Here is a 26,809-nt window from a genome sequence, read left to right as displayed (position 1 = left end):
CCACCCAGGGAGCTGGGGAGAGGATGGAGGCCCCAAACATCTGGCACTGTGAAGGGGGCATATCCACTTGTGGCATAGCTCGGTATCACAACAGGAGGGTGCGCCTTGCAGCCCATCCCTGCTTTACAGGCCAACAAAGGAAAAAACACATAGGTACATACATACACATATATATGATGTTAAAAAAAAAAAAATCAAAGAAATATCAAGGGATAGTTAACTTATTAAAGAAAGATTAGATTAGTTTTCTGTGTACCTTAGGAATGCTTTTTGAAAAGTTACACCCGCTAGGTAATTGTTGCTATGCAAATTTGTCAAAACGTACATAAGCCTAAATGTAGATAGGTAGGTTAAAAGACTAATTGGAGGACACAAGAGATGTTTGTTTGTGTTTGAAGGATGTGAACAGTGAGGAGAACAGAATGGTTTTGGATCCAGTGAGCTGTATACAGAAGCAGTAAAATAAAACAAGGAAAAAGTACATTTACGCTGAAATCTTTTGGGACAGTGAGGATGCTACTGTTATCCTTTTCTCATGGAGAATAACAAAGTGCCTCTGATTGCAGAAATACAAGTAAATACAAATACACAATGGTTTGTTGGTCTATTCCCAATTATTCCCAAAAAGTTCATCACCAGAGTAGGCAAGTGCTGAAGAAATAATAGTGTTTAAAAGTACACATATTTTTAAAAACAGAAGTGATGAGTTCAGGTCACTGTAGTTAGTGAGGGTGCATTATTTCTTCTGTGAGTAGTGAGATGACCAATAGGAATTGATTTGGGGGGGGAGGAGATCCAGAAGCTGGAGATACTCAGAGCTGGAGATATATGGAAAGGGAGATATATAAAGGGATCACAAATTTTGCTAAATCTTAAAACAAAATTAATGTTACCCACTCTTTATCACTTTTCCAACCAGTCACCATTCATTTCTTGCTGTTTAAAAGCTTCAGGCATTAAAACAGGGCTGAATAAGATTATCACATGATCTAAGTTGCAAATTGCAGACAGCAACCAAAGTAATCAAAACCAGTCTTGAAGCAAAGCATGTGTGTAGAAACATGTTGATGAAATATTACATGCAACAAATATAGATATACAAATGTAGTAGTTTTGAAGAAAATGCTTCTATTTTTCTTATTCAACACTGAATGCGGATACTGGATTTCCATGATACGTAAAACTGAAAAACCTTTTTTTCAGCACTTGTTACTTGATTTACGCCATTCTATTCTAAATATATTCTCACCAGCCTCATCACCATAATATCTGAGAGCCTTCCTGTGCAGCAATATGACTAACATCTAGATGTATTTGTTCTCTCACCCTCTCTCCAGGGATGTAAGTGTATTCAGTGGACTGGTTTGTTTTGGATTTATATATGTGCATTCATGTGTACACAGACAGAGTGTTATAAATTTACATTAAAGGAGGCAAAGTCAAAGAGATGCACCTTGGATTCAGAGCAGAAGGTGAGGAGGTTTTTAATGGTTCTTATTTCTTGTAAGAGTTTATTCCGCAATTTTGAACTGGCCCCTGAAAAAACTGTGTTCTGGTTACATCACGTTTTTCATACCAACTATGATTTGTCTTACAGCTTCTCACATCATTTCCTATACGAATATCAGTTTGGTTAACCCCCCATTTCCATCCCGTGGGAGAAACCTAAACAGGGAAACGTATTCAATGACAGCATGTCAGAAGGGCTCTTCTTTTTTGGGGAGAAGGGAGCGGGAAAGGGAAAGGAAAAGGAATGTTCTTTTTTGGTATAAAATTAAGAGGAAGTTAAACAGTTCCCTTATGTTACTTCGGTGAGAACAGTTAAAGATCCCACTTGGATGGGTCCACCTTGATCTTGGACCTGAATCAGGAGCACCACCCCTGCTCTCTGAAGGCTCAAATGTGAGCAAATGGACTGAGGGGAATCAAAGCCCTGACTTCAGCCACTACATTAGCATCTTCAGTGGCAGCATTAGCTAATTGTTTGCAAGAATTTATTCCTCTCCAAGCACCAAAGCCAGGGAAGGTAGATACGTCGGAAACTGGGGCATAATTCAGTCCTAAAGTCAAAGAGTAGCCTGCCTGAAAACTCAGACCAAGCCACAAATGATGAAATAATGCAGCATCAGTGATGTCCCACATGATCCAGTCTGTAACATGAAGAGTCTAGTAGTAAGAGTTGCCCCTCTGGAACTGTACTAAAACCCTTGTCCACAGATGACCATTCAGTCTGAAAGGAAATGAACACCTTTTTCAGTTGTTTCCCATCACTTATGTTAAGACCACCTTCTCTAAGACATTCAAAGTCTATTATATTGTACCTTGAAATTGTCAATGTAAATACCACTGAGCCCAAAACAGAAGATAAATCCTGGATCTACTGATCCTGGGGTTGTGCATAATCTGAATCAAGCCACAAAACCCTGGAAATGAATACACTGGAATCTTTGGCTTTTTGAAATGTGAATTTAAGTTTAGTTACTATAAAGCTACAAACTGCATCATTAACTACTTTGAAAACATGCTCTCCTGTCCACTCTGTTGATACAGTTTATAATCTACACTGACAAAAAGCAGGTTGTTACAGTGAAGTACTTCTGACAAAGTTGAAATGATTTTGTGTGATTCCTTTTTTTTTTTTTTTTAAGAAATGTCTGCATGATCTTTAAGAGGGAGTAGCATCACACCACTAGTTTCGGTTTCCTTCTCTTTCTCTGACTCTGCTTCCGCTCCTGTTTTTTTAACCTTTCTGCTGTTTTACTACTCCCCTCCCCCTTGTTCTCTTATTTTGATAAGAAACCTTCAATACAATACTTTTTCCTGCATCACAGAAGCCTTTTCCAACAGGTAATGGTGATCTCAGTCGCTTTAAAAAGAAGATTTTAGTTTAAAAGTGGTATCTCCTATGCCTTCTCTTTCTCTATGAAAAATCTCTGGGGAACTTTTCAAATTAACAATTGAAAACATCAGGCTTAGAAAAGACTATGCTCCCACTTGTAAGAGAGAACAGAATGACTGGAGACAGATAGCATAATGCCACAACAATGGTGCATCCATTGTCAAGCAGACCACACAATACTGCAAACCTCTTGGTAATGCTTAATTGAAAGAGGAAGACTATTCCATTCATCCCATTGTTAATATGTTAACAATGTTAATTATCTAAATAGTTGATGGACTGACAACTTCAAATTAAGAGTTTATACTGAAACATCATTTTCCTTTTTCTCTTGGTTTAAAATGAACAGGTAAATCCTATCAAGGATAATTGCAGTCTTACGTGAGACAGTAAGGATACCCGGTACTTTACAGCTTCAAAGTATTTTACATACATGAACTAATCAAATTTAAAAACCCCCCAACAACCTAGAAGACAGTATTCTGGAGGTAGATAAGATGGTAGCAAGGTAAGTAAAACTGAACCAAATTGAGAATGATAGCTTTAAGTCCCACTTCCATACTTTTGTCTTGCTCTAGTTATTTATACCCATTTGCTAGTCAACTATCTATTATCAGTTAACAATCTACAAATTTTGGAGCAAACCACTTACCAATTATCTATTCTTGTCTCTTAAACCAGTTTAAAAAATACTGTTTCTTGTAAAAATTAATATTTTAAAAAGCTTCAATTTCAGTTAAAACACAGCTCTCTCTTTCTGTCTCTCTCCCTCTCTGCCCCCCTCCCTTTCTCTCCTGCTGTTCTAGGAAAATTCTTGAAAATGTGTGACTGACTTCTGTTGAGAAAAATAGAAGGGAAAAATCATTTTTTTTTCTTAAAGTTGCTGATACTGCTTCAAATGAGGCTCTGAAGAAACCTCATCCTGTTTAACTTAACAATACTGTCCTAAGTAACAACATAAAATTAAAGGAAAAGTAGCACAGGAGAAAGATGTTAAAGTGACTGGGAAATAAGCAATGTTCATGCACATACTTGTATCTAAACAAAATCTTGTACAATTTTCCAAACTATGGAAAAGTAAGAATAGGCCTAAACAGATAGGAACAATTTAGGTTTTAAATATCACATAATGTTTAGTGGCATTGCAAATCCACAGAGAATTGCACAACGCGAGTCAAACACAAGTAAAATATCAATTTTCAGTTGCAAAAGATAACAGATTAAAAGTCCCTGATAAGTACAAAAGTCCTAAGCAAGAAAGTAACATAAACTATAAAATTCCACTGTTTTTCTACTCCACATACTAAATCTAGAAAAGAATTAAGAAAATGTTTATATTTATCTTGCCCTTTTAAAAAAGTTACTTTCCCCAAACTCTAGCTCACCTGCTCTTACTACCAATCTCCCAAACTTTACCTTTCAGGTTAACTCTACTCCCCAGGATGACCTTTGGTCAAATATGCACCAATCAGCTGCATACTTTTTTTTTTTTGTTAAATCAGATCTCTACAGGCAGGCTTGTGCCCTAAAATTGTGGAATTTGTTCAAAACATTTTCTTCTTCCCAAAGCAAGCAAGTGATTGAATGTGGATCCTTGGGTATTAGAAATAGAAAAGGAAGAGGAAAAAGGGGTTTAAAACTTTGTGAAAGATGAGGTCTATAATTATTTTGTATTTACTATTATAAATTATGCATGCTACTTTATAGCTGAATAAAAGAACCAGCTCCTTATCCCAATGTGTTTATAATCTAAATTAACAAGTAGAACAGAAAATCTGAGATAGAATGAGAAGTGAAAATAAGTAGGGGATTCTGCTGTAGTAGACTTAAAAAACATAAATGAAAAGCCATATGGATACTATAATAAGAAAAAAGAACATACTTTGCTTAATTTTTAGTTTAACCAACCTTACAGCTAAGTTAACTTGTGTTTGGGAATTTGTGCTTTAACTGATCGAACCTGTTCCCTCCCTTTCCTCTTTATTTTCATTCCTTGGTAACATACCAAGTCTCTAGCTCCTTATCATATCTGATACATGGTTTGTGTCAGAAGAGTTGAATTGGTAGAACTAAATGGAACTAGTTATACCAGTGAAAATCCCTAATACTGTATTTATATTGGTTTGCTTCAGGTTTAAATTAATTATTATTATAGTAGGATAAAACAGATTAGGCATGTTCATAATGAAGACTGGCCACCAATGTGGCTGGATGGGTTTTCATTATGCTGGTGGAACCTTTTTTTAATGTAGTCTTGATCATCTCCGATGAAGAAAACAGCTTCTCAACCTTTTTAGACAATTGGAAAGAAACAACTATAACAATAGCTTACATTTACAAAGAGAGTTTTTTTTACTGAAGGGTTTAACAGACTGACTTTATAACTTCACTGAAATTCATCCACTTCTGGTTAAAAGATAGGCAGGGATCTGGCATACATACAGCAATGAAAGAAAAATGTTGGCATTGGCAAGCACACTGGCACAACCTTCTAGTTTTATGACAAGAAGACAGACTTAGACACAGTGAGGTCCAACAGATCTCTCTCATAACAGAAGAGCTATCCCTTTTAGTAGTTTTGAAACCCCAGCAGAAAGGTACTTTAGTGTCTGTAATGTATGCCAGGGTTTTTAAGAATTTTTGAGGGTTCAGTGTACAACCCACATGGAAATACGGCTGATCTGTTTTGGAAGGAAAGGAAGTCCGATTAGATCTTCTGGGATTTGAACTCCAGAGAGACTAGCTCAGTGGTTCTCAACCTTTTCAGACTTAAGACAACCCTCAGAAAATACCAGCACCTAGCTTTCACTTGCTTCCTGACTACAGAAAAATAACAGAGCAATTCTGTTGCAAGTAACTTGGAAGCCCACAAGTATGTTTTTTGACATCATGGATTCCTATTTGAAATCCCTGGGGTTATCATACAAATCATGCATAGGTATAAAAATACCTAACAGTGCTAATGCAACACCCATAGCAGGACCTGAAGGCATGCCAGAGTGTTGCACCAGCCTGGTTGAGAAACACTTGACTAAATTTTGGTCATGCATCATTACAGTAGCTGACACAGGATAGAGTCAGGAATCTGTTGATATTAAACATATGTTTTATATCTGTCCATCTGCCTATCGATTCTTTATAGTCTTTGAATTTACCAGATACCCAGCTGCTGGAAGCACCTACAAAACGTAAGGTTTTGGGAGCCTACCAGGGAGGACCGGCGGAGCTGCCTTGGTGAGTACTGTCTCGCAATTCTGCCCTTTAGTTTCTAGTAAATGCACTGGGATTTCCATCAAAGCGCTATTTCTGTATCCAACCCTCCTCAGGACTCTTTCTTTCATGCCTGCCTCTGGCTAGTAGGTGTTAGAGAAACAGAGGGAAATAGACAAAGGGTTTTTAAACCCGAAAGCTTGCCAAAAATATTTTCCTCCCAACTATTTAAGTTGCTCTAAAAAGGTATCAGATTCACCTACTGAACCTTGTCTGCCTTAGAGAAACATGAAACCCTACCATCTTCTGTAGAAGGCAGTATACGATTTCTGCCTCTTTTCTCCCCCCAGCAAGATTTCCTCGCTGCTATGATGATGGATGGGATTGTTTCTGCTTCTTCCCTTCCTTCAGAGATAATTAGTGACTGGGAGAGGAAAAGTAGTCTCTGGTACACTCCTTCCCAAACTGGGTGTTTTGGAGCCTCCCTCTCGCCTATCAATAACTCCACTGCCTGTTTCTGCGATGCATCCTCTTGAGAAACGGGAACAGCAGCGTGGAATAAATGAGATTCGTGGCTGTTTCGTGGTGGTCCTTTGGGTCAGCCGCGAATTGGACCGTTTCACCGGTAAAAACATCACATGACGTGGGAGCCGCCTCGCCTCGGCTTCTGACTCCCAATATCTTGACATCTGGAAGGTGATCTTTGCCACGGCAACCGTTCAAAATCAAAGGGGCTGTTTTAAAGAAGTTAATATTTGGCACACACACACAAAAGAAGAGATTGTTCAGGTCGTTTCTTTTTGCTAATATTTGGCTAAATAAATAAATAATTGTTTAGGGGAAACCCCAACAAGTGATTTTTTTGGTTTTTTTCCCCCAGGACAGATCACAGATAATTATGCAGCATGCAAAGCTGAGGGGAAATAAATATAAATGAGTTTGCTAATTTGTTTCTAAACATCCCCAATCTTCTGTGTAGTTTAAGGATCCTTCCCCCCTTATGAAAGACCTTTCCAAGAGAAATGCGACAGCCCACCAGGTTTCCCAGGAGGGGCTCGTTTACAACAGAGAAACTTGGAATGGAAGTTGAAAAAAACCCCAAAACATTTTAATCCCGAGCCATGATCTCGCCCCAGGGCGGAGGCTGCCCGGTGTCTCCTGAGGGGCCTGCTCACCGCCGCACGCAGCCAGGACACGTCCGGGGTGTGCGGACGGGGCCAGCCCCGGGGGACGTGGCGGTGAGGACGGGTCGCATTGGACCAAAACAGCGTGCTGTACCTGAGGGGAAGCGCGGGGGTGACGTCACCCCCTCCCGCCCGCAACGTCAGTTCCGGGGCCGGAGACAAAATGGCGGCCGGATGGTGCCGGAGCCGGGGGTAGCGTTGGGCCACTTAGAGCCGGGTCGGGCCGCGGGGGCAGGCGGTGCAGGTAGGAGCCAGGTCTGGGCCCGGGCGGCGCTGCGGGGACGGGCTGTGCCGGGGCGGGGACGGACGGACGCACGCACGCACAGGCAGAGACACGCGCGTGGACACGGACTGACAGACACCTGCACACGCCCACAGCCGAGACGCACAGCGCAGCCCGGCCCCCCGCAGGGGCACCCACAGCAAAGGCGGACACGCGCGGCCTGGCCTCCGGCGGTGACACCTGGGTCCCCCCCACCCCTCCCTGCACACAGACACCTGCACGCCCACGGCAAAGACAGGCGTGCACCCCCCTTCCTCCTCCAAAGACACACACACACCCCTCTTCCCCACAGGGACACCTGCACACGCTGCCTCCTGCAGAGACACTGACAACAGACAGATACACACACGCCTGCCTCCTGCAGAGACACCTACACACGCTTACACAAAGACACACGCTTCCCCACACTGACACCATTACAAAGACACCTGCACATGCCCATGTATATCCCCCCACACACACACACACAGACACTGACAATACAGACAGACAGACAGACAGGCACGCACACACACACACCTGCACCCACAACAAAGACAGGCACGCACACACTCCTGTCTCCCACACAGACACTGGCACACCCACACAGACACACCTACACAAAGACATGGACACCTTCCCTACAGCCACCCACACAGAGATACCTGCAGACATCCCCCTACCCCTTCCATAGACACCTACACACAGACACTTGCACATGCCCACACAGACACCTCCCTTGTCCCCCCCCCCAACAGAGACGCACACGCCACCTCCTGCAGAGACACCACCTTCACCCTCCCCACACAGGCATGCGCACTGCACCCCCTGCACATGTCCCACTGTCAGCCAGCTCCTGCTTCTTGCTAGTGGGTTTAAAAGAGATGGTGAGGTAGGGCTCGCCGCACCCCACCCCACCCCACCCTCCAGTGCAGAAACAGGAGAGGGGGAATCGGTTGGGAAAAGGGCACTGTGTCCACTGAGATGTCTCCCGAGCTTCCTCTTGGAAGTAGTTTCTCAGAGGCCTGCATGTGTGTGTGTGGAGATATTGAAGATGCACCAGACCCAGCATAAATTGCACAGATGCAGTGAGTCTCCCGCTCTGGTTTAGACTTGTCAGCGAAAGACCTTTTGCATCCAAGCATCTTATGACACTGAGCTCACTGTCCATTGAAATGGGTCACAGCTGATCTTTGAAGCTCATCTAAAAGCCCCCAGTTGAGCTTTTCATTCGGTCTGGGGAAAAAAAATCACTCCAGCACTTTCAGAATCAGGCTCTTTACCTCATTGCTTATGCTCTTTTTGAAGCCACAGAGCTCTGGCATGTACATACTGTGGTTTATTGGTGAGAGAAATGGTTTCTTAGGGAAACAACATGCTTAGGGCTGTGTAGATCAAAATCAGCAATTTTAAACACAGCTTCTAACTTACTTTAAAAGCAATTGCGGGATATACAGTATTGGTGCAGTGGTCCTTTGTGCAAAAAACTATCTAATGAGGACATGGGGCTTTCTACACTAAAGTTTTCAAATGGTCTTCAGCTGTAGAAACTACTGCAAGAGTTTCATTTTGAAATGAGGCAAGGAATTTTTGGGGTAATATTTCTTCTTATTGGACTAACTGCATGCTTGGGGCACAGTTAGGCTTTTGAACTCAGCATTTTTTTTCAATGACTTGTTGCGACTTGCACCTGAGAGAGAGTGCCTTGCATGTGAAAGCAGTTAGTCCAATAAAAGATATTGTGCAAAAAAATCCTTGCCTTTCACACAATCCTGGGTCATCACGACTTCAACATCACTCTAACACTACCATTTTGAGAGGACAAAGAACATGTCAAGCTCTTTGCATCTAGTGTAGACTGAAAAAAGCTGCCTTAGTCACAGCCACTTCTTGAACATCCTGCGAAAGAGCTGGCATAACCTCCATATTTGGTATTTAAATAATTAAGGGCATGCACACCAATTAGTGAGTTTGATTACATCTCTCATACTGTTTCAGTTCATGTCTTCCACATGACCAATATTCTCCTATTCTTCCTTTATAAATTCCTTTATAAATATCCTGTTCTCAACCAGTTATACTCTATCTCACTAGCTCAATTAAAAAGGATGGACACGTGGAACAGGGTGTTGACATAATGAAATCACTATAGCATGTCTGAGCCTCCTGACATCCTGCTAGGATTATGCACACTGTTTTTTAGATTTAAGTATTCTAACCTGTCAAGACTTCTGATATAACTCCAATAATGCCAACACCAATGTAGACTAGCCTCCAGTATTTTAACCCCTTTATTATCTAGACTTTGTCAATTAGGCTAAAATGATACAGTAGTTAAAACAGTGGCAACAGGTCAACATTCACACTTCGATGTTGTTACTGCAAATGGAGTTGCACCCCTGATAGCAACAGTGAGTAATTTAGGAAACAAAATGCCTATCAGATTTGCATGCACTGAACTGTACATGTGACCAGAGGAACCCTATGGTGCCCTTGCATGACAGCACTGGCTCATCTGCCTGAAGCCTGTCCTCTGGGATCTCCGAGAATGAAAGGAATAGGGCAACAAGCTCTGTCCTGGCAAATGTAGTAGACATATGGCCAAAATTTCACGCTCAGTAGTATTGTAGGCAGCTTCCAAATGTGAAACTCCGTCACACAATTTCCTGATGGATGTATTAGTAGGCAGACCAGGCTTTAGGTTTCCAGGACAAAGATTATGCATATATGGGTGCCAAAGTTGGGCAGATACTGAGAACAGGCTTTTCCCAGCATGGCAGAGGAGGGAAAGTGTGCTGCATATGTTTACCTGTGTTTAGTTGAAGGTTGCAGGTTTTCAGGGGTTGGACTGCACATACTCTGTTCTCTCCTTTCCAGGAATAGGAACTGTTCAAATAGAAGGATCAGTCTTTGTTTTAAAAACTTGTGGTGTTTTCACTATAAAAAAGCAGGTAACAAGTGTCTTGACTCTGCTTGTGTAGATTCTGTGCATTGCCTGAGTAGATCTTTTCTGCACAGTTCCCTGTGTTTTGTCTTTCTGCATAAGTCTGTGCCTAAAAGTGTAAGGGAAAAATATAGCAGTAAAGGAAGGTGAATCTAAGTTTCTCTTAGTAAGTGCTGTAGCTATTAAGATTTGAAATGTTTGATGAATATCTTAAGTTCAGGTCTTCACTGCAGAGATCATTGTGTTTTAGTGGTGTATCCAAGTAGCTGTTGAAGCACGTAGGATCCTTTGGCCTGAGAAGGGATATGACATGAATGTAAAATATTAAGCATTTTTTGTTGCTTAGATGATGCCTACTGCAGGTAAAAATGTCCAGAGTGCCTATTGAATCTGACAGGTGTGATAAGATGCTTTTATTGGGGGTTTATAAATTCAGCTGGAAAATATACAAGTTGGGAGACCTTGTATATCAGCTTAATCTTTTCTTTAGATGAATCTTCCTTCTGCTCTTTTTAGTTAGGGCAGTCATATTTATTGCTGTCAGATGTGGAATTTTGACTTACTTGTCTGTTATGCCTTTTTTTGTTCATTTTCCCACAAGGTTTATTGTAATGCCCAGTCAACTTTTAAATCCTGCTCATCAGCATATTTGAGCTACTTTTATGTATACGAAAGTTCTGCCTTTTTCATGGCCATTCAAAAAACTGAGTCCACATTATTGTGATGTTTTTATATCAACAATATTATCTGGCAACTCTATATGTAATAATGTCTTGGAAAGAGAACCACAGTTTCAGCATTAATGTTCTTAACTGGGTGCTTCCATTTCAGCCTGCATCAATTTTTTTAAGAATGCTTTGAAGTTTACCTAGTCTTGATCCATATCAAGAGACTCTTAAAGGACTGCTGCATATTTCATGGTGTATTTGCTAGCTGGTTAAAGAGCAGACCTAAACTTGAACTCAAATATTTAAAAAATATAGCTTTAGCATTTTGTGGTTTTGAAGTCATGTTTTTAGTTTAAAACTGTTCTCTCTGTTAACATATAAAAAGCCCAACCAAAAAAAAAGAGGAGAAATGAGGTTTTTAAAGGAAAGAGACCATACATAAAGTATGGCATTATGACATTGACCATACATAAAGAAAGATCAACTTAAGATCAGGAAAAATGCTTCCTCTTAGCTTTTAGTTAAATTTAGATACTCCCTGCAACAACGATAGCTAACTTAAAAATTACACTTCCCTCAGAAACTAAACCATGTTCCTGTTGAGGTGAATGACTGAAACAAAAAGCAAAGCAGTCTGTCTACTATTTATTTTTCCCTTGGGTTGTTTGTTGTTGTAATATTGAAGACATGTTATTTGGTTGCTAGGACCCCAGACTTCTCTTTCTATCTTACTACTAACTTTTTCATGCAATCGTGAGCAAATGACTAACATTCCTGTGCCTGAGTTTCCCTGTTTAGAAGGTCATAATGCTTGTAGCTCACAATGATGTTGTAAGGTTTAATGGCTCATTATAAAACAATTTGGGGTTCTCTAATGAAAGACACAAGATAAGCACAAAATATTAATATATCTGAATGTACCCAGATAAGTGATGATGTCTGTCCAGTTTTATTTCTGTCTATTGTAATCTAGTATTGCAAGGTATGAAATGTAAAGTTATTTGTGTTATGCCTTGGAGGTGCTAAGGAAGGATGGATGGGCAGCTTTAACCTATATTTACCTTGTTTGGGTTATGACCAAGTTATAGTTTTAATGCAGTCTGAAGTGTGTAATGAGGCTATTTACCATCCCAGAGTCTTGTTTATGTAACTGTACTTTATCCCCTTCTCCCTGACTATTCTAGTAGTTATTCTTACAATGGGAAGAAATTAGTAGTTCTTGAAAAATTGTGGCTGGAAGCAGAGGAGTGGGGGTTATGTTGGAGAGTGATTAGAATGGCTATATGTTAAAATGATGCAAGTACAAGCAGTTCACTTCGTTATTGAGCATGCTGGTGATAATCAAAAGCTTTTTTTTTTTTATAACAGTCATTAATGATGGAATAGTATTTACATATTTTTCCCACACTGTCATGCTCTGACTTACTTTTGCATCCTATCTTCACTTTGCTTTTATCTTAGCCCTCTTGCATAACAGACTTTCTTTGTAATTAAGCTGCCTGGAACTATTTTAATTGTTTCTATTTTAAAAAAAAACTGTAAAAAGAAACTCTTTCAGAATTTAACGTCAAGTAAAAGATTTCTGCAAGCGTCATTTAATCTAAATTGCTCATACTTATTATGTACTTTAAATATCTTCGTGTTTAATTACAAGAATAACACTGGAAATATAGCCATCTTTTATCATAGTGAAAATTATTTCATGTGTTAGAATTTAAAAAAAGAAGCAGCTGATCATAAGCAAATGAAAGCAAAATGGTAAACCTTTAGCCCAGTAGGAATACCAGATTCTATCACTGGCTTGTTTGTGCATGGGCTTGTAATGGGGCATAAATCTAGATTACAGTCTGTAAAATGGGATTATTTTTGTTATTGTTTTTCATTTCAGTGGTTTGGGGGTAGCAACCCATTTGAAAGTGTTTTATGGTTCTGAGATTACATATATTGCAGATTTACAAAGATGATTAATATTGCTTCAAAGCATGCCCTATTTTGTTTAAAATAACAGTTTTTAGTAAAATACTATAGAAATTAGAAATAAAAGGTGGCCTACACATGCTGTCTGTTACACTGGATGGCTTGCTTTTCTTTGGTAATTTTAGCTGTGGTATGCTTTTTAAAAAGAAATATTTTTAATCCATAATCTTTGCAAGTAGAATTCAGAACAAGGTCAAAGTATTTTTGTCTGTAAATTAAGTTAGCACTTTATTTAAGAACTACCACAGTGTTTCTTCTACTGAGAATGTCATATATAACTTGTTGATGAAGACTAAACCTTTGAGTTTTCTGAAACTGAAATCAAGGTCATGAGATGCAAAGAATTCACCTCTTTCTTAGATCAGTTTATTTGTCAGGCATTTTGGTAGCTGATTCAGAGGATGTCATGCTCTCATTTGTTTATTTATTTTTTTAAAATAAGTTTAATCTAGTGGCAGGTGTTTTGCAATACCTAATTTTTGCTGGATTTTTTTTTGGAAAGAATCAAAGTTTTACTCTCAACTGAGCATGGTGAACCTATCCAATTAATTTATATAGGACTACTTCACATCTCATGAGGATACAATTTATAGACTTATTTAAGCTTTTTAAAATGTCTCTAGGCCAGGAGTCATGAACTTCTGGCCTGTGAGCTGGGTGCGGCCCGCAGAGCCATGGTTTCAGCCACATTCGGTAGTGGGAGGCTCTTCCTGCACTGTACTCCATCAAGGTGCTGGAGGCTTTTGTGGAGAGAGAGCTCTACCTGTGCTGCACAGCAATTAGACTCTGGCAGAGGAGAAGTTCTTCCTGAAATAAGGCTTATCTGCCCACCGAGCTTGGTCATTTTGGCCTGCTGCCAGAAAACATTGCCAACCCTTGCTCTAGACTTTTTTCAGTTTGTGCATCAGGTTTGGAAGCTCCTGTGATTATTTGTTTTTTTTCCCTTGAGAATGATGTAAAGACTCTTGTAGGCATCTGGACACCCTCTCCTGGTAGAAACGGTTGAGTAATCCCTCTTAAACTCCCCTTCAGTAATTTATGGGGCAGGCGTTCCCTTCCTCTAGTCTCTTGGGAGTTGCTCTTAAAGGGGTCTGCTTCTTACTAGGAGATAAAAATAGCCAAGGCTTCCTTCCATTGTTGCTGGTGTCCCACTATCATCTGCTGACTTTGGGTGTGGTTTGTAAAAAGACCTAAAACAGAACATGCAGGCACTTCTGGAAATGGACAAAGACAGTATGAGACGATCAACATTTAGATGTAAAAAAAGACATCTGGTCAGGGTTGGGGAGAGGGTGATGGTGAACATAATAACAGAACAAAGCCTTTGTGTAGTGGTTGGATAAAACCAAAATGGGGACAGAGCTGTGAGCTGTATAACTGGGCAAAATAATTGCATGTAATTGATGCAGATTTTAAAAGTATACATTTGGTAGATACATGCATAAAAACCGAACATTAAATGAACTTATGCCTATTCTAGGAACCCTGACTCCTGTCTGGTATTTTCATCTTACATAATCTTTTTTCAAAGTTTTATTGTCATGGTGGTCAAAAATTGCCTAGTGCTACCCCAGTGTTGATAGATGATGATTTTGGCAACAGTAAATTCTTCCCCAGAGAGAGAATGTCTCTAAGTACATTATTTCTGTATGAAGGTTAAGAATCTGATTCTGCGAGTGATTAGGTCTGAACAAAATGATAAAACAGTGTTTTGGTGGAGGATGCAGTGAAACTGCCTTTCCATTTAATTTATCCAAATATTACTTCAGTATTTGTCATCTTCCTCGAAATATCTGGTGTCTTTTTAAGAAAATATCTTCTTTTGAGGAGTCAATGAGATGAACATATTTTTTTCTTCTTGCTACTTGACCATTTCCATAGTGTTAACATAAAATACAAAACGAAACAAAACAAAGCAAAATGTGTGAGGTTTAGGTGGAGACATTTATTTGGTGTTGAGCGTTTGCCCTTAAACAATTTACTACAAAGGCCTGCAGTAATATTCAGTATTTGCATTTTTAAAGGTTATGTGCTCTCTTACAGGAAGAAGGTCATGTGTGCTCAAACTCTGTGATGGCAGACTTTCCCTCTGATGTATGAACTACATATGGGAGCTTGAAGGTGCCTTCTCTTAGCAGGAAATGAGCAGTTTTTGTTGATGAAAAAACGATGTCATTTCTCTCTTTCTACTCTACTTTTTTCACGTAATGGGAAAAGTAGGGAGGAGGATGCTGGCTCAACTAACTGCCCCTTCTACCACCTTTCCTGTTAGAGTACTGTAGAAGTGGGGAGAGGAAAAGGTTATACCCAATGTGCAGTTTGAAACCATATCTGAGAATACTGGACACTTCCAGATAGTTGGACTACTGGAAATTTACATTTAGTCTTTGTCATTTGTGTTTACAATAAAACTGTCAAATGCGGCCAATATTATATATTTAAAAATAAACTTGAAAAGTATACTTCATAGAGTACATAAGGATTAGAACAGAGGTTTCCATCATTTTTAGATTCAAGGAGCCCCTCAGCATATGGCTTTCACTCATATCTTGACTATAGAAAAATAATAGAACAGTTCTTCTGCTGCAAAGAAGGCAGAAGACCACAACAGGTCAGAGTGTTTTTGATACTGTAGATTCTTTTTTGAAATCTTTGGGTTTATGTTGTGAATTAGGTGTAGTTGTTTGCACACGTAAGAGTGGTGGCACCTCATGACACCCTTGAAGGCACATTACGGCTCCCCAGGGTGTTGCAGCACCTTCATTAAGAATCACTGCATTGGGAAAAACTGCTACGCATAAGTACCCTTTTTATAAAGGGGTATAGGTTGTAGCTGTGTTGGTCTAAGGACATAAGCAGACAAGGTTCTTCGGGTAAATCTGACATCTTTTATTAGACCAACTCAAATAGTTGGAAAAGTTCTTAGCAAGCTTTTGGGTTTAAATACCCCTCATCAGGCTGAGGAAGCGTGTGCAGTTGGTGTATGCTCTTAAAGCGCATGTAAACAAGTGAGTCAGCTAAGAGGTAAGAACAAATGATTGGATCATAGATTCATAGAAAATTGGGGTTGGAAAGGACCTCAGTAGGTCAGTCCCCTGCTCAAAGCAGGACCATGTCTAACTATATCATCCCAGCCAAGGTTTTGTCTTCCTGGGTCTTAAAAACCTCCAAGGATGGAGAGTCCACAACCTCTCTGGGTAACCTATTCCAGAGTTTTACTACCCTCCTAGTGAGAGTTTTTCCTTGTATCCAACCGAAATCTCCCTTGCTGCAGCTTGAGCCCATTGATCTTTGTTCTGTCATCTGCCGCCACTGAGAACAGTCCAGCTCCATCCTCTTTGGACCCCTCTTTAGGCTGCTATTCAATCCTCCCCTCCGTCTTTTCTTCGGCAGACTTAAGCCCAGTTCCCTCAGCCTCTCTTCATAAGCCATGTACCCCAGCCCCTATTTTTGTTTCCCCCGCTTTCTGTAGTAGGGGAGGGAAGGTGCAAAACTGGACATTTGATGCTAGTTTTTCTTGTTTCCACCTTTTAAATGTTGCGTCTCATTCTATTCCCAAATGTACCACCATAAGTCTAGAATAACAAATTCATTGGATTGATACCTGCGTAATGGAGATCAAAATTCAGCTTCCTTTGCACTGACGATCCCAGGGCTTTATAGAGAAAGTGACTGTTCGAGATTGGTGTTTACATTTTCCACCTATATTTTGCTTACTATAAAGGAACTTTTAGAAAACCAAATGTTGATATAAAGTCCAAAAAGAACCAGTACCAAGGTCACCCCGTATGAAATCTTCATGCATTTCTTTGTTTTTATTTTTCCTTATTTTATATGAATGAAGGATGCAGACTTTAAATGATACTTCTGAGACTGCCTGATGAATGAACTATAAAGAGAAGCTTCATTCAGAATTGAGGCTGGATTTTTTTTTGTGCTGAATTCCACGATGGGGAGTTCAGGGGCATTCAGCTTGTAAATCTATATTTAACTCAATCCTGAGTTCTCCTTTGCATTTTGTTTTTTACTTAGCAATTATAAGGGGAGTCTTGTTCATTGCACATCTAATTAAGGGAACATTTCAAATTGATTTGGCCATAATTGTATCGGTGTTGCTGGTAAAAGCAGAGGGGAGAATCCTCTCTAGTCAGAGGGAAAGTGTTATAATTGTCATGCTAGATAATTTGAAAATTAGGAAGCCAAAGAGGGTGGCTGGAGAAAACAAATCTAACCTTCCTAAATGTGTCCAGTGATATTTCTTTCACAGGATTTTTAATAATCTACAGTATAACCAAGACAGAAGAAATGTTAATCCTTTTCCTTTTCCATGAGACTAGTAGGGAATAATGCTTAGTATCTCCCTAGTCATCAAAGGCAACCTAATATGCATCACATTCTTCTACATTTACTGTTAATCTCTATGTACTGTTCAGCAGCCTCAATCTTGCTTGTGTTGTGTTTTCTATTTGGAAGAAGGTATGTGTATTTGATTCTTAAGCCATAATGTGTTTCTCCTTGTTAATTTTTATGTGGAGGCAATGGCTTTTTGTCTATTCATTATTTCACAGATTGCTCAAGGCTAGTTATAGTCCATGGACAGTTACCTTTAAGGAATTACATGTAAAACAAAGAACAGGCTATAGAGTGTTATTCCTGGTTTGAGACGATTATTATGTTGGAGTCAAGTTACAGTTTCCTTAAGTATTTCACTTTTTTAATACTTGCTTTACATCTGTTTTCCAGCAGTGTTTGATCAGTTGTTTTTAGTGGAAAGATTGAAATATCCTAAGCCAGTGCTGTAGGCTTGTCGTGTAAAGGAAACTACTTAAAATATTTTAAGGACACTGCTTAAGCATTAATATTAGAAATATTAACAAAAACCGCTTAATCTTGAAACCAGTCTCATGTCTTGCCCTTTATGAACCTCACTTAGCTCTGTTATAATATACTTGCCATTTTTGTTATTTAATTTTGGTGTCTGCTGTTATCCTGCCAGTTGATTGGCAACATAAAATGGTTATTACAGTGTTTTAAAACTTGAAAACCATTCTCAGAACTCTTGGATGTTGGATTCAGTAGAAATGAAACGGTGGTTTTTTGGTTCCTTTACAAGTAATTTTAACCACCGTCTGGAAAATTAAGTAGATAGCTATCAACTAATTGTCCAGTAAACTGTCTGGATGGTGAATGTTATTGCTTGATTATAGCTGTTTATTGTGAAGGTAACTGGCCTTCCTTCCCAATTCCAACTTGAACATGTTATTACATGTGAAGGATTGTGTACTCTGGCTCCTAGAAACAGGATTATCAGCATCAATAATTTATTGAAGATAGGATATTGCCATAATTTAGAGTACAGTAATCGATACAGTTTTGGGACTCTTGCTATAGTGCTGGAAAGGAACAATATTTAGATATTACATTCTTGTCTGGCTTATCTGTTTAGATGCAAGTACATGCTGCTGCTGAACACAATGAGTGCAAGCACTGAGATAAAATATTTTTACTGCTGTCTAATTTGTTTCAGCTGCTTATGTGAGCTTCCCATAGTAATAATGCAGCTGTAATTCTTTTTAGTAGATTTACCCTAATTTCTCTCAGCATGGGATGACTGGATTCTCTTGATCCTAAACAAAGGCAACATAATTTCCTTGATATACATTGTCCATCTAATAAGATAAATGCTTAGGCATATTTTAAAATTCTTATTATATCATTAGGTCTTGACTCTGCTTGCAAACAGTTACTTGTGTGAGTAACTTTACATTGGTGAACTCATTCGCACCTCAGACACGGACAGTATTGTTGTGGTGCCCAAGTGTTTCCAGACTCGGGGTCTTAGTCTTTTATTTTATTCAGCGTACTCCCTCTGTTTCTCTCTCTGATCTATTTGGCCGCCTTCTAGAAATTGCTAATGTCAAAAAAAAAATTCTTTTGACACTACATTTTTGGGGTATAAAGAAGCCAGCTAACTATCTGTATGATGATGATTTTCTCATGCAATTAACAACTGAACTGTCAAACTTGCTCTTTGCAAGGAACTGAAGTGGGAAAATAAATTGAAAAAAAGAATCTTAAATCCATTTCAGTTACGGAACTTAAGCATGACTTGTAACAAAAGCCTGCACAACATTTTCAAATGAAACATGAATTTTAAATTGACATCTGGATGAAAACAGGTTATGGCTAACTTTGTACTTTAAGCTTAATTTAATTTCTCTAATTTTGTCTTACAAGCAGCAAGCTCTTTACTTTGGACTAAGGCAAATGTGTAGTAATTTTTTTAATTAACCTTTAGCACTGTTCACATTAGAAAACTCTCCCCAGCTATATATATATTTTTAGATAAAGATATCTAAAAATCTTGTGTGTGTGTATGTATATAGAAGAGTTAAATGAAGTTCCCTTCTCTTTCTTGTGTTGGAGATTCTTTCAGGGAGATTACCCAAGACTTTTAATATTTTGTTAAACTAAAAAAAAGAAAAGTTTTATACAGCCTTTAAATACTTGATTTCTTTGGGAGGGGGAAGAAGTTGTCAGATTTAAAATCTGTTTTATGTTGGTTAAAATCTATATCTCAGTAATGAAGAAGAATGTGAGAAGTAGAACAATCAAGCTGTCTTCATTGTTCGAACAGAACAAAATGAAAAATTAAATGGTGTAATTTAGGTGTAGTGAATTGAGTGTTTACAGTTCTCTCCATTTCAGGAGTCTATCTATAACTGCCTTAATTACATAGATAAGGATGCTTGGGTTTTTTTCTTTTTAATAAATGCCTTATTCCATGTTTTAACCTGGTAGTTTTCCTGTACTCTTACCCCTCAGTGTATACATTTGTGCTTCTTGTTAGTCTGTGTCAAATAGCAAATGTTTAGTGGCAGAGTAGTGGCGATATTGTACATTCGCTTTTTTCAGGAAATGTTTTTCATCCTCATCTTTTGCAATAATTTGTCTGTAGTCCTAGGTAAAACATTGCAAAAGATGTTCCCTGTGCTTTCATTACTGTTTTTCAGTGAAATTCCTCAAGTATTGATTGCTGTGTCCAGATGTCTCAGAAATATAAAAAAAATGCCAAGTTGTCTTCTAAACATAATACAACTCAATTGCATTTTTCCCATCAGTAATTGCTTTTGGATATGAAGCTCAACAGAGCATAAACAAGACATTTATTGTACTAAAAATACATTTCTCTTTCAAGCTACAACATTTCTGAATGCCTGTATTAGTGTCCATAATATTTCAGCTCTAAAATGGCATAGATATTGATATGTAATCCATTTCAGCAATGAATACATGCTTAAATTGCAGCATTGCTAAAAATTGCTCAACTTTTTCATGATGCCAGCCACATCTCTGGAGAGAAGTTTGTCATACTGTCTACTTCTGCTTTTTATTTAATTACCCCATATGATCAGCTTGCTTTCAGCAGAGTGCTAGCATATGCTCAGCAGACCAACAGGAGTCCATGCATTGTATTTTAGGGATCTTTTATCTAATGTAAAAAGTGCATTACTTAGAGAGAGAGAGAGAAAGAGAAAGAGGAGTGAAGGTATCCATGCTGAGGATGGAAAATATGTGGGAGGAGCCATCAAAATATTTCCCATTTCACAACTTATTGAAAATAGAAGTAGAAAGTTTTGAGCATTATATGCTTTTTTGGATTTCATTGCTGCTGCTAATTTGGAAAGTCACATTTGAGGCTCTAGGTAGGATGGTGGATATATTGGGACTGAAATGTACAGTACTATTTTGGACTGACTGTCTTCAGCACATCCATCAGACATATTTCAGAACATCATAATTATGTTCTAAAAAGGTATTCCCTCTTCCCATGTGCCTAAGTGATTCCAGTTGAGGTCCTCATCTGTAAGTGGTTCTACGTGGGTAGATCATTCCATACAAGGAGCCAGTTGCAAGATTGGGTCCTAAATGTATGTTTATCAGCTTATTTCTCTAAACACAGGTCTGTTAAGTGCTGTGCAGGTGAAAATAAGTTTTTCAAAGTAGAACAGAACGCTACAAGAGGTTTCCTTATCCAGGAGAATTTTTTGTTAGACACTGAATCTCTGAGAGAGGTGATACTGTATAGTACATTGAATTTACTGCCTAATATCAGTGTAACAGTTGTGTTGCAACTTCCAACAATAATTCCTTGTACATAAAAAGCATAACAAATTGCTAACTCTCAGGTGTAGTGTTTTCCTGATGGCTATAGTTACATGCATAGAGGTTTCAAGCTCTATCTATCTATCTGGAGTATTTACAGAAGCAGGCCCTTTCAAATCACAGAAATTTGTTTATTAAAAATGCTAACATGCAGTAAACTGGTTTTGAGTACTTTAATGCATACTATACTAAAATTTAAGTAAAACCTCCTTGTTTTAGAGTTGGTGAGTAAAGACTTAATTGCATAATTCTTGCCATTATTGAGAACTGTGCAGCTAAGTCCTTTCAGACTGCTCTGAAATACTGGGGGCAAGCATCATGACTCTGGGCTGAATTAAATCTCTGTGTCAGTCCAAGTCTTTAGCAGTGCTTTGCATTGCTAAATGTTACCACGATTGATTTGTTTTTAGTTATTCAATTGATGCCGGTTATTAGAATATTCTTGTCGCAGTTTAAGATGGTGCAATAGAAAAAAAATCACGATGGGGATCTCTTCCTTGTTTTGAAGACGAAATTTTGTTCAATTGCATTGGCAGTGCTGTAGCCTGAAGCAAATATGGTCTAAAGCAGGGGTGGCCAACCCATGGCACATGTGCTACAAGTGGCCTGGGCAGCTTGTGTGTATGACAGGACAGGGGACAGAAAGAAGAGCAACAGATCAGGCTGGGAGTACAGGGCAGGGAGCAAAAGGCAGCGCAGCACATTGGGCAGGGAGCAAAAAGCAGAACAGCACATAGGCACGGGAAAGGATTTGAGTGGCACTCTGGGTGGGTTAAGGGCTTAGTCTGTGGCGCACCTGCCAAAAAAGGTTGCTGCCCCCGCCCCCATGGGTATAAAGTAATACACTGCCATTTGAAAATCCCTTCTTTTTAAAAAGAACTCCACCAATCTATGTGTAGTTTCAAATCACTGTAAATCTGTAGGTAGGTACGTATGACAATTGTCTGTTTTTCTTTTTAGGGCTCATGTAATCAAAGAAGTTTCTTTGTTGTGTGTATCTTTTCAGAACACAACAGGAATTCAAAATGAATCAGGTGAGTTTAAATGTAAGACTTTATCAAAGTGCTTTACTTAGATGTTAGAATAGTTAATAATTTACAACAAAAGTACCAGTTATCCACCTGAAAACCAGAATGTTACTCTGTTCTTTACAATCTTTGCTATCATTAAATTTCATAGTTCTTTTCTACCCACAGTGTTTGTGAACTTTACCTTACTTTGATTTAACTTGGTTTTTCTTTTTGAATATACCCTACTCAGATGTAAGACATTGTGTCTGGCACCACTTAAAAGAACACCTCTCCAGGAAACCCATTTCAGTCTGTACTTGTAGTTCATCTACTTATAAGAACATTTTGAAAATTGCAGACTTCATCTTTCTGAAAACCCACATTCATCTACTGTGGTGATTTGAGACTGATTCAACAAGAAACCTTCACATTATTCCAATTCCTAAAAATTCTTTCTTCAGAACAAATTTGAAGGACAGATAATGAAAAGTAAAGTGCATTTAAAAAAAAAATAAACTAGCAATCTACTGCGTAGATATAAAAATATCCTGATACACAGCTTTGGTGTGTCCTGGAGCAAGTTCTTCTGATCAGTGCCAAATGATTTTATTTTTTCTGGACTTGCTTGTAATCGGCTAGGGTTGCTTTATATATGCTCACTTTATAGATGCACGCATACTTTTTTTTTTTTAACATATGAATATTTATGGGGTACATGAACACCTCTCTCACTTTTATAAATGTTCCTCATTTTGGGTGGATTTAAGTTCCTCTCCAGAAGGGAATGGAAGTGTAGGATATGATAGTGAAGGATTCTCATCAGTTTTTTGAGTTCACTGAAAATAATTGCTAAAAGCAGATGTTTCTTGTTGTTTCTGTGGCCAGAAACAACCTTGAATGCAGAATAATGTAAAGCAGTTAGCCGTGTGGTTTTATTTTTCCTTAATATTCCCTGTTTCTAATGAGGGCTTTTATTGCTCTCATGCACCAAACATGCCATTCAGGAATAATGTAATTACTTTATCTCCGTCAACATAGAACAGAAGCGCTACTACAGTAAAGTACACCGGACCAGCACTACTCCAGAGAGATGATTATAACTAATTGTAATGTGGAATTGGTTGGTGGGATTTCTCCTCTCTTGTTCCTCTTCTGTTATGTTTTGCAGAAGCAGAGAAGTATTCTAATACATATTTATAATAAACATTGCTATAAAATCTTCTACCAATCAAACTAAGCAGCATATAAGGAAATGTGGTCTCTTTTTTTTTTGTATTCATTGTAACACTAATGCTAATGTATCTAAGTGGCCTTTGCAGTCATGCTTGGAGTGGCTGGAAATAACTGCATCACAGTTGCATTAAGTGCATCCAAACTTTTTTTTGTTAGTAAAATTTGTTTTGCACATGCTCTGTGACATAACAGGGAACAGTGGAAATACTCTGTTTGAATGGTAATTTTGTTGCAGCAGTTACTGAAGTGCACTAGAAATAGTGCTGAGAATGTGAAAGCTCCAAATTCAGTCTTTGATAATTCACTGGATCATAGAATAGCAGGAGGTTGGAAAGGACCTCAGGAGGTAATCTAGTCCAACCCCCTGATTAAACCATCCTAGTCCAAGGGTAGGTCTAACTTGCTCTTAAAGATGTCCAGGGATGGCAATTCCACAACTTACTGTGGATAGTTCTTCCTTCCCATTGCCCTCCACCCCCACTTTTTTCTTCCACAATCATTTTATTTCCAAAGTTCAGCACGATTTGAGTTTTCTAGGAAAATCTACTCATTCTTCTGTTGGATTGTTGTTGTTGTTATAAATGCAGTGCCATGTATACGGCATTTTACAGACCAGTAATAAGAAGTCTCTGCCGTAAGGAATTTTCTTATAGTTGAAAACGGACATCTCTTCCTTTTTGCTTGGTCTCCAAAATGCACAGAGCTTACCTGGCAGTTTAGGATTTAGTTTCCATTCAAACTAAGTGTCTCTTTAGCACCAACTTTGGTGTTTTTGTTTTTTTGCAGTGCCTTTGTCACCTATTCACTGTTGACAAGCTGTAATGCCAGGTCTATATAAGAACTGTCTTTGACTGATGCCGAATATCTTCCAGGTGTCTTTGTATTACATCATTCTGTCTGTCTCTACTTTTATTGTTATATAAATGACCCCTCAAGCCAGTGAGGCTTTATCTGTCACAGATTATGCAAAAAATATTTTTATTATTTTCCGGGATCGCTCCATAACATTCTTGAAGCAGTCCTGGAAAATGATTTCAGACATACTTTTTTGCATGGTTTTTACCTATATTGAAGAAAATAAGGCTAGGAAAATTCTTGAACACTGGGATACTTATTTAAGTAGGGTAATACTTCTGTTGTTCCTTGAAGAACAATAGTCATGAAAATTGCTTTGGGATTATCAGCACATGTTCTCGATTTCTCTGATATGCAAAATGTTTAATGAAATAGTTAAGTAAATAGCTTTAAAATAAACTTAGATCTTTGATGCATAACATCTCCTACATCTCCAAATGCATTGGGATTATGGAGAGAAGCTGTGTATCACCTGGGGAAATTGGATGGAGAGCCATTTAGAAAGGGTAGTGGTGATAACAGTTGCTTAAGTAGGCAAATAACATTCTTAACCCCACTTTTCCCCAAAATTTAGAGCATGGCTCTTCAATTTAAGTTAAGCTTGTTGGTGCACAGTCACTTGTTGTTATAAATAATTTCTTCCAAAACTCTGCCAAATTGTATATTAACATCGCAGCCAGTAGTAGTTGTTGCAGGAGCAGCCAAACCAAGGACCTTTAGCCATTCAGAGAACATTTTACTGTTTTGAATGGACTCCCTTTGCCTTGTTCTCCGTCTCAGCTTCATGACTTAATTGTCCCTTTTGCCATCTTCTAATTCACTTTATCCCTTTCATTGGCCTTTCCTTCCATGCATTCTGTCCTTCATATATCTTTAAGATAAGCTTAGTCCCTTCAAATTTAATGTACAAAAATGCTTCTGCCCTGATATGTGCTATTATTGTGTTTACATTGCATGTGGTTTTATTTTACTACGGTAATGAAAGTGACACTGCTTCAGAAAGGTTGCATGAAGTTGATCTAACCTTTTTCTTCCATTTGCTCTTAGGGTAAATTTTTACCCCTCCAAATGCTAATGCTTTATTTAAACCAAAAACCAACATTTGTTTTTAGCCATTCAGTGCACTGCAAATGTGAGTGCTAGCAACCCTGCTTTTATGTAACTTCACAGTGACAAGTCTGAAGAGTAATGATGGAGTTGAATAAGTTGCTTTGGTACTTGGAGAAAATAAAAAAATTCGAAGAATTTTAGTGCTACAGTCTCATTTTGGGCTTCTCTCGACTCTTTCAGGCAGGTTTTATCCCAGTGGTCTGTAAACATTGATTGTTACATGCGTAACAAATTGAATAACCCCAAAATCTTTTTAGCAAAAGCTATTTAGATGTCTGTGACCAAAACCCTAGAATTTCTGCATTTGATAGGCCACAGTCCCCAGCCGGCAACTGTTGCTCTGGAGTAGGCTTATGTAACTGCATTCAAGTTGCAAGAAAGTTTGAGTTGCAATAATTTAACAAAACAGATTTTGGTACATTGTATATTGTATCAAATAATGTTTTGTTAGTTTTTGTGAGGTGTAAAGCTTGTGCCATGAGTGAGACCATTGCCAGTAATGTTCTTGTACATGGACTTGTGAGCTCAATTTGTGCAATGAGTATAGAATTCTTATGGCTGCATTCAGTAAGCTGTATGTGATCAGCTTTTAAACTTGTGTAAATAGATACCATTTTTAAGCGCTGATTTTATATTTTATATAAATAAAGTTTTAGTAACTATCTATTATTAGAGCTGTTTGCAAGTCTTGTAGGGTGGAAAGTAGCACTAGTATTCTGGGATTCACTTCTGATGAGCCTAAGCACACAAAATTAAACAGTGTTGATTTTTGGCTGATTGACTGTGGCTTACTGATATTCTTTCAGAATGAAAGCTGAGACGCAAGCAATTTAATGGGGGAAAACATGCGTTAGTCATAATTTCTTGTCTGCCTAGTTGTGACCAGATTGTGAATATTCAGACCTCAAAAATCTCATAATCAATACTGTCATCTTGCATTTTTTCCCTATATGATCGTAGAAGCCCACCAGTCAAAGGCCAGTATGACCTTTAAGTGTAGAGTGCCTCTGCTGAGGTCCAAGCGGAATGCAGTGATGGGAAGTTCATCCCCATTAGTTTCCAAAGGCTAAAAACCAGGAAGGTGCTAGGACTCTGATCACTGTTTTCAGTCCACTCGGATGTTGCTTATTGTACATTTGTTGAAGGCTAAGTAGTATCCGCTGGTCCGGATGATCTTCACCCTAGGGTTCTACAGGAACTGGCCGAGGTCATTGCGGGACCCCTGGCGCGGCTCTATGAGCACTCGTGGTGCTCTGGTGAGGTGCCGGAGGACTGGAAGAGGGCCAATGTG

At 38.7% G+C, this 26,809-nt stretch overlaps 1 protein-coding gene and 1 long non-coding RNA gene across 2 annotated transcripts in view; one reads left to right on the top strand and one right to left on the bottom strand.

Moving 5' to 3' along the window:
* Positions 1-875: 875 nt before the first annotated feature.
* Positions 876-6,557, bottom strand: LOC109314388. Its single transcript, XR_002102276.1, has 3 exons — positions 6,410-6,557; positions 5,277-5,580; positions 876-2,230 (listed from the first exon to the last, which is right to left on the bottom strand). It is a non-coding gene; the product is annotated as an uncharacterized LOC109314388 (long non-coding RNA).
* An 886-nt stretch (positions 6,558-7,443) lies between these two features.
* PRDM2 (PR/SET domain 2) overlaps positions 7,444-26,809 on the top strand; it is an 81,833-nt gene continuing 62,467 nt past the window's right edge. Inside the window, exons 1-2 of the mRNA XM_019541540.1 lie at positions 7,444-7,537; positions 22,271-22,344. Of these exons, the coding sequence (XP_019397085.1) occupies positions 22,336-22,344 (9 nt within the window). The 5' untranslated portion in view covers positions 7,444-7,537; positions 22,271-22,335. The remainder of the gene's footprint in view (positions 7,538-22,270; positions 22,345-26,809) is intronic.

This window comes from Crocodylus porosus, unplaced genomic scaffold, assembly GCF_001723895.1.
Source record: "Crocodylus porosus isolate Cpor-Errol unplaced genomic scaffold, CroPor_comp1, whole genome shotgun sequence".
Taxonomy (NCBI): Eukaryota; Metazoa; Chordata; order Crocodylia; family Crocodylidae; genus Crocodylus; species Crocodylus porosus.
Note: the sequence above shows the minus strand (reverse complement) of the source record. Positions and strands in the feature narration are given on the sequence as shown.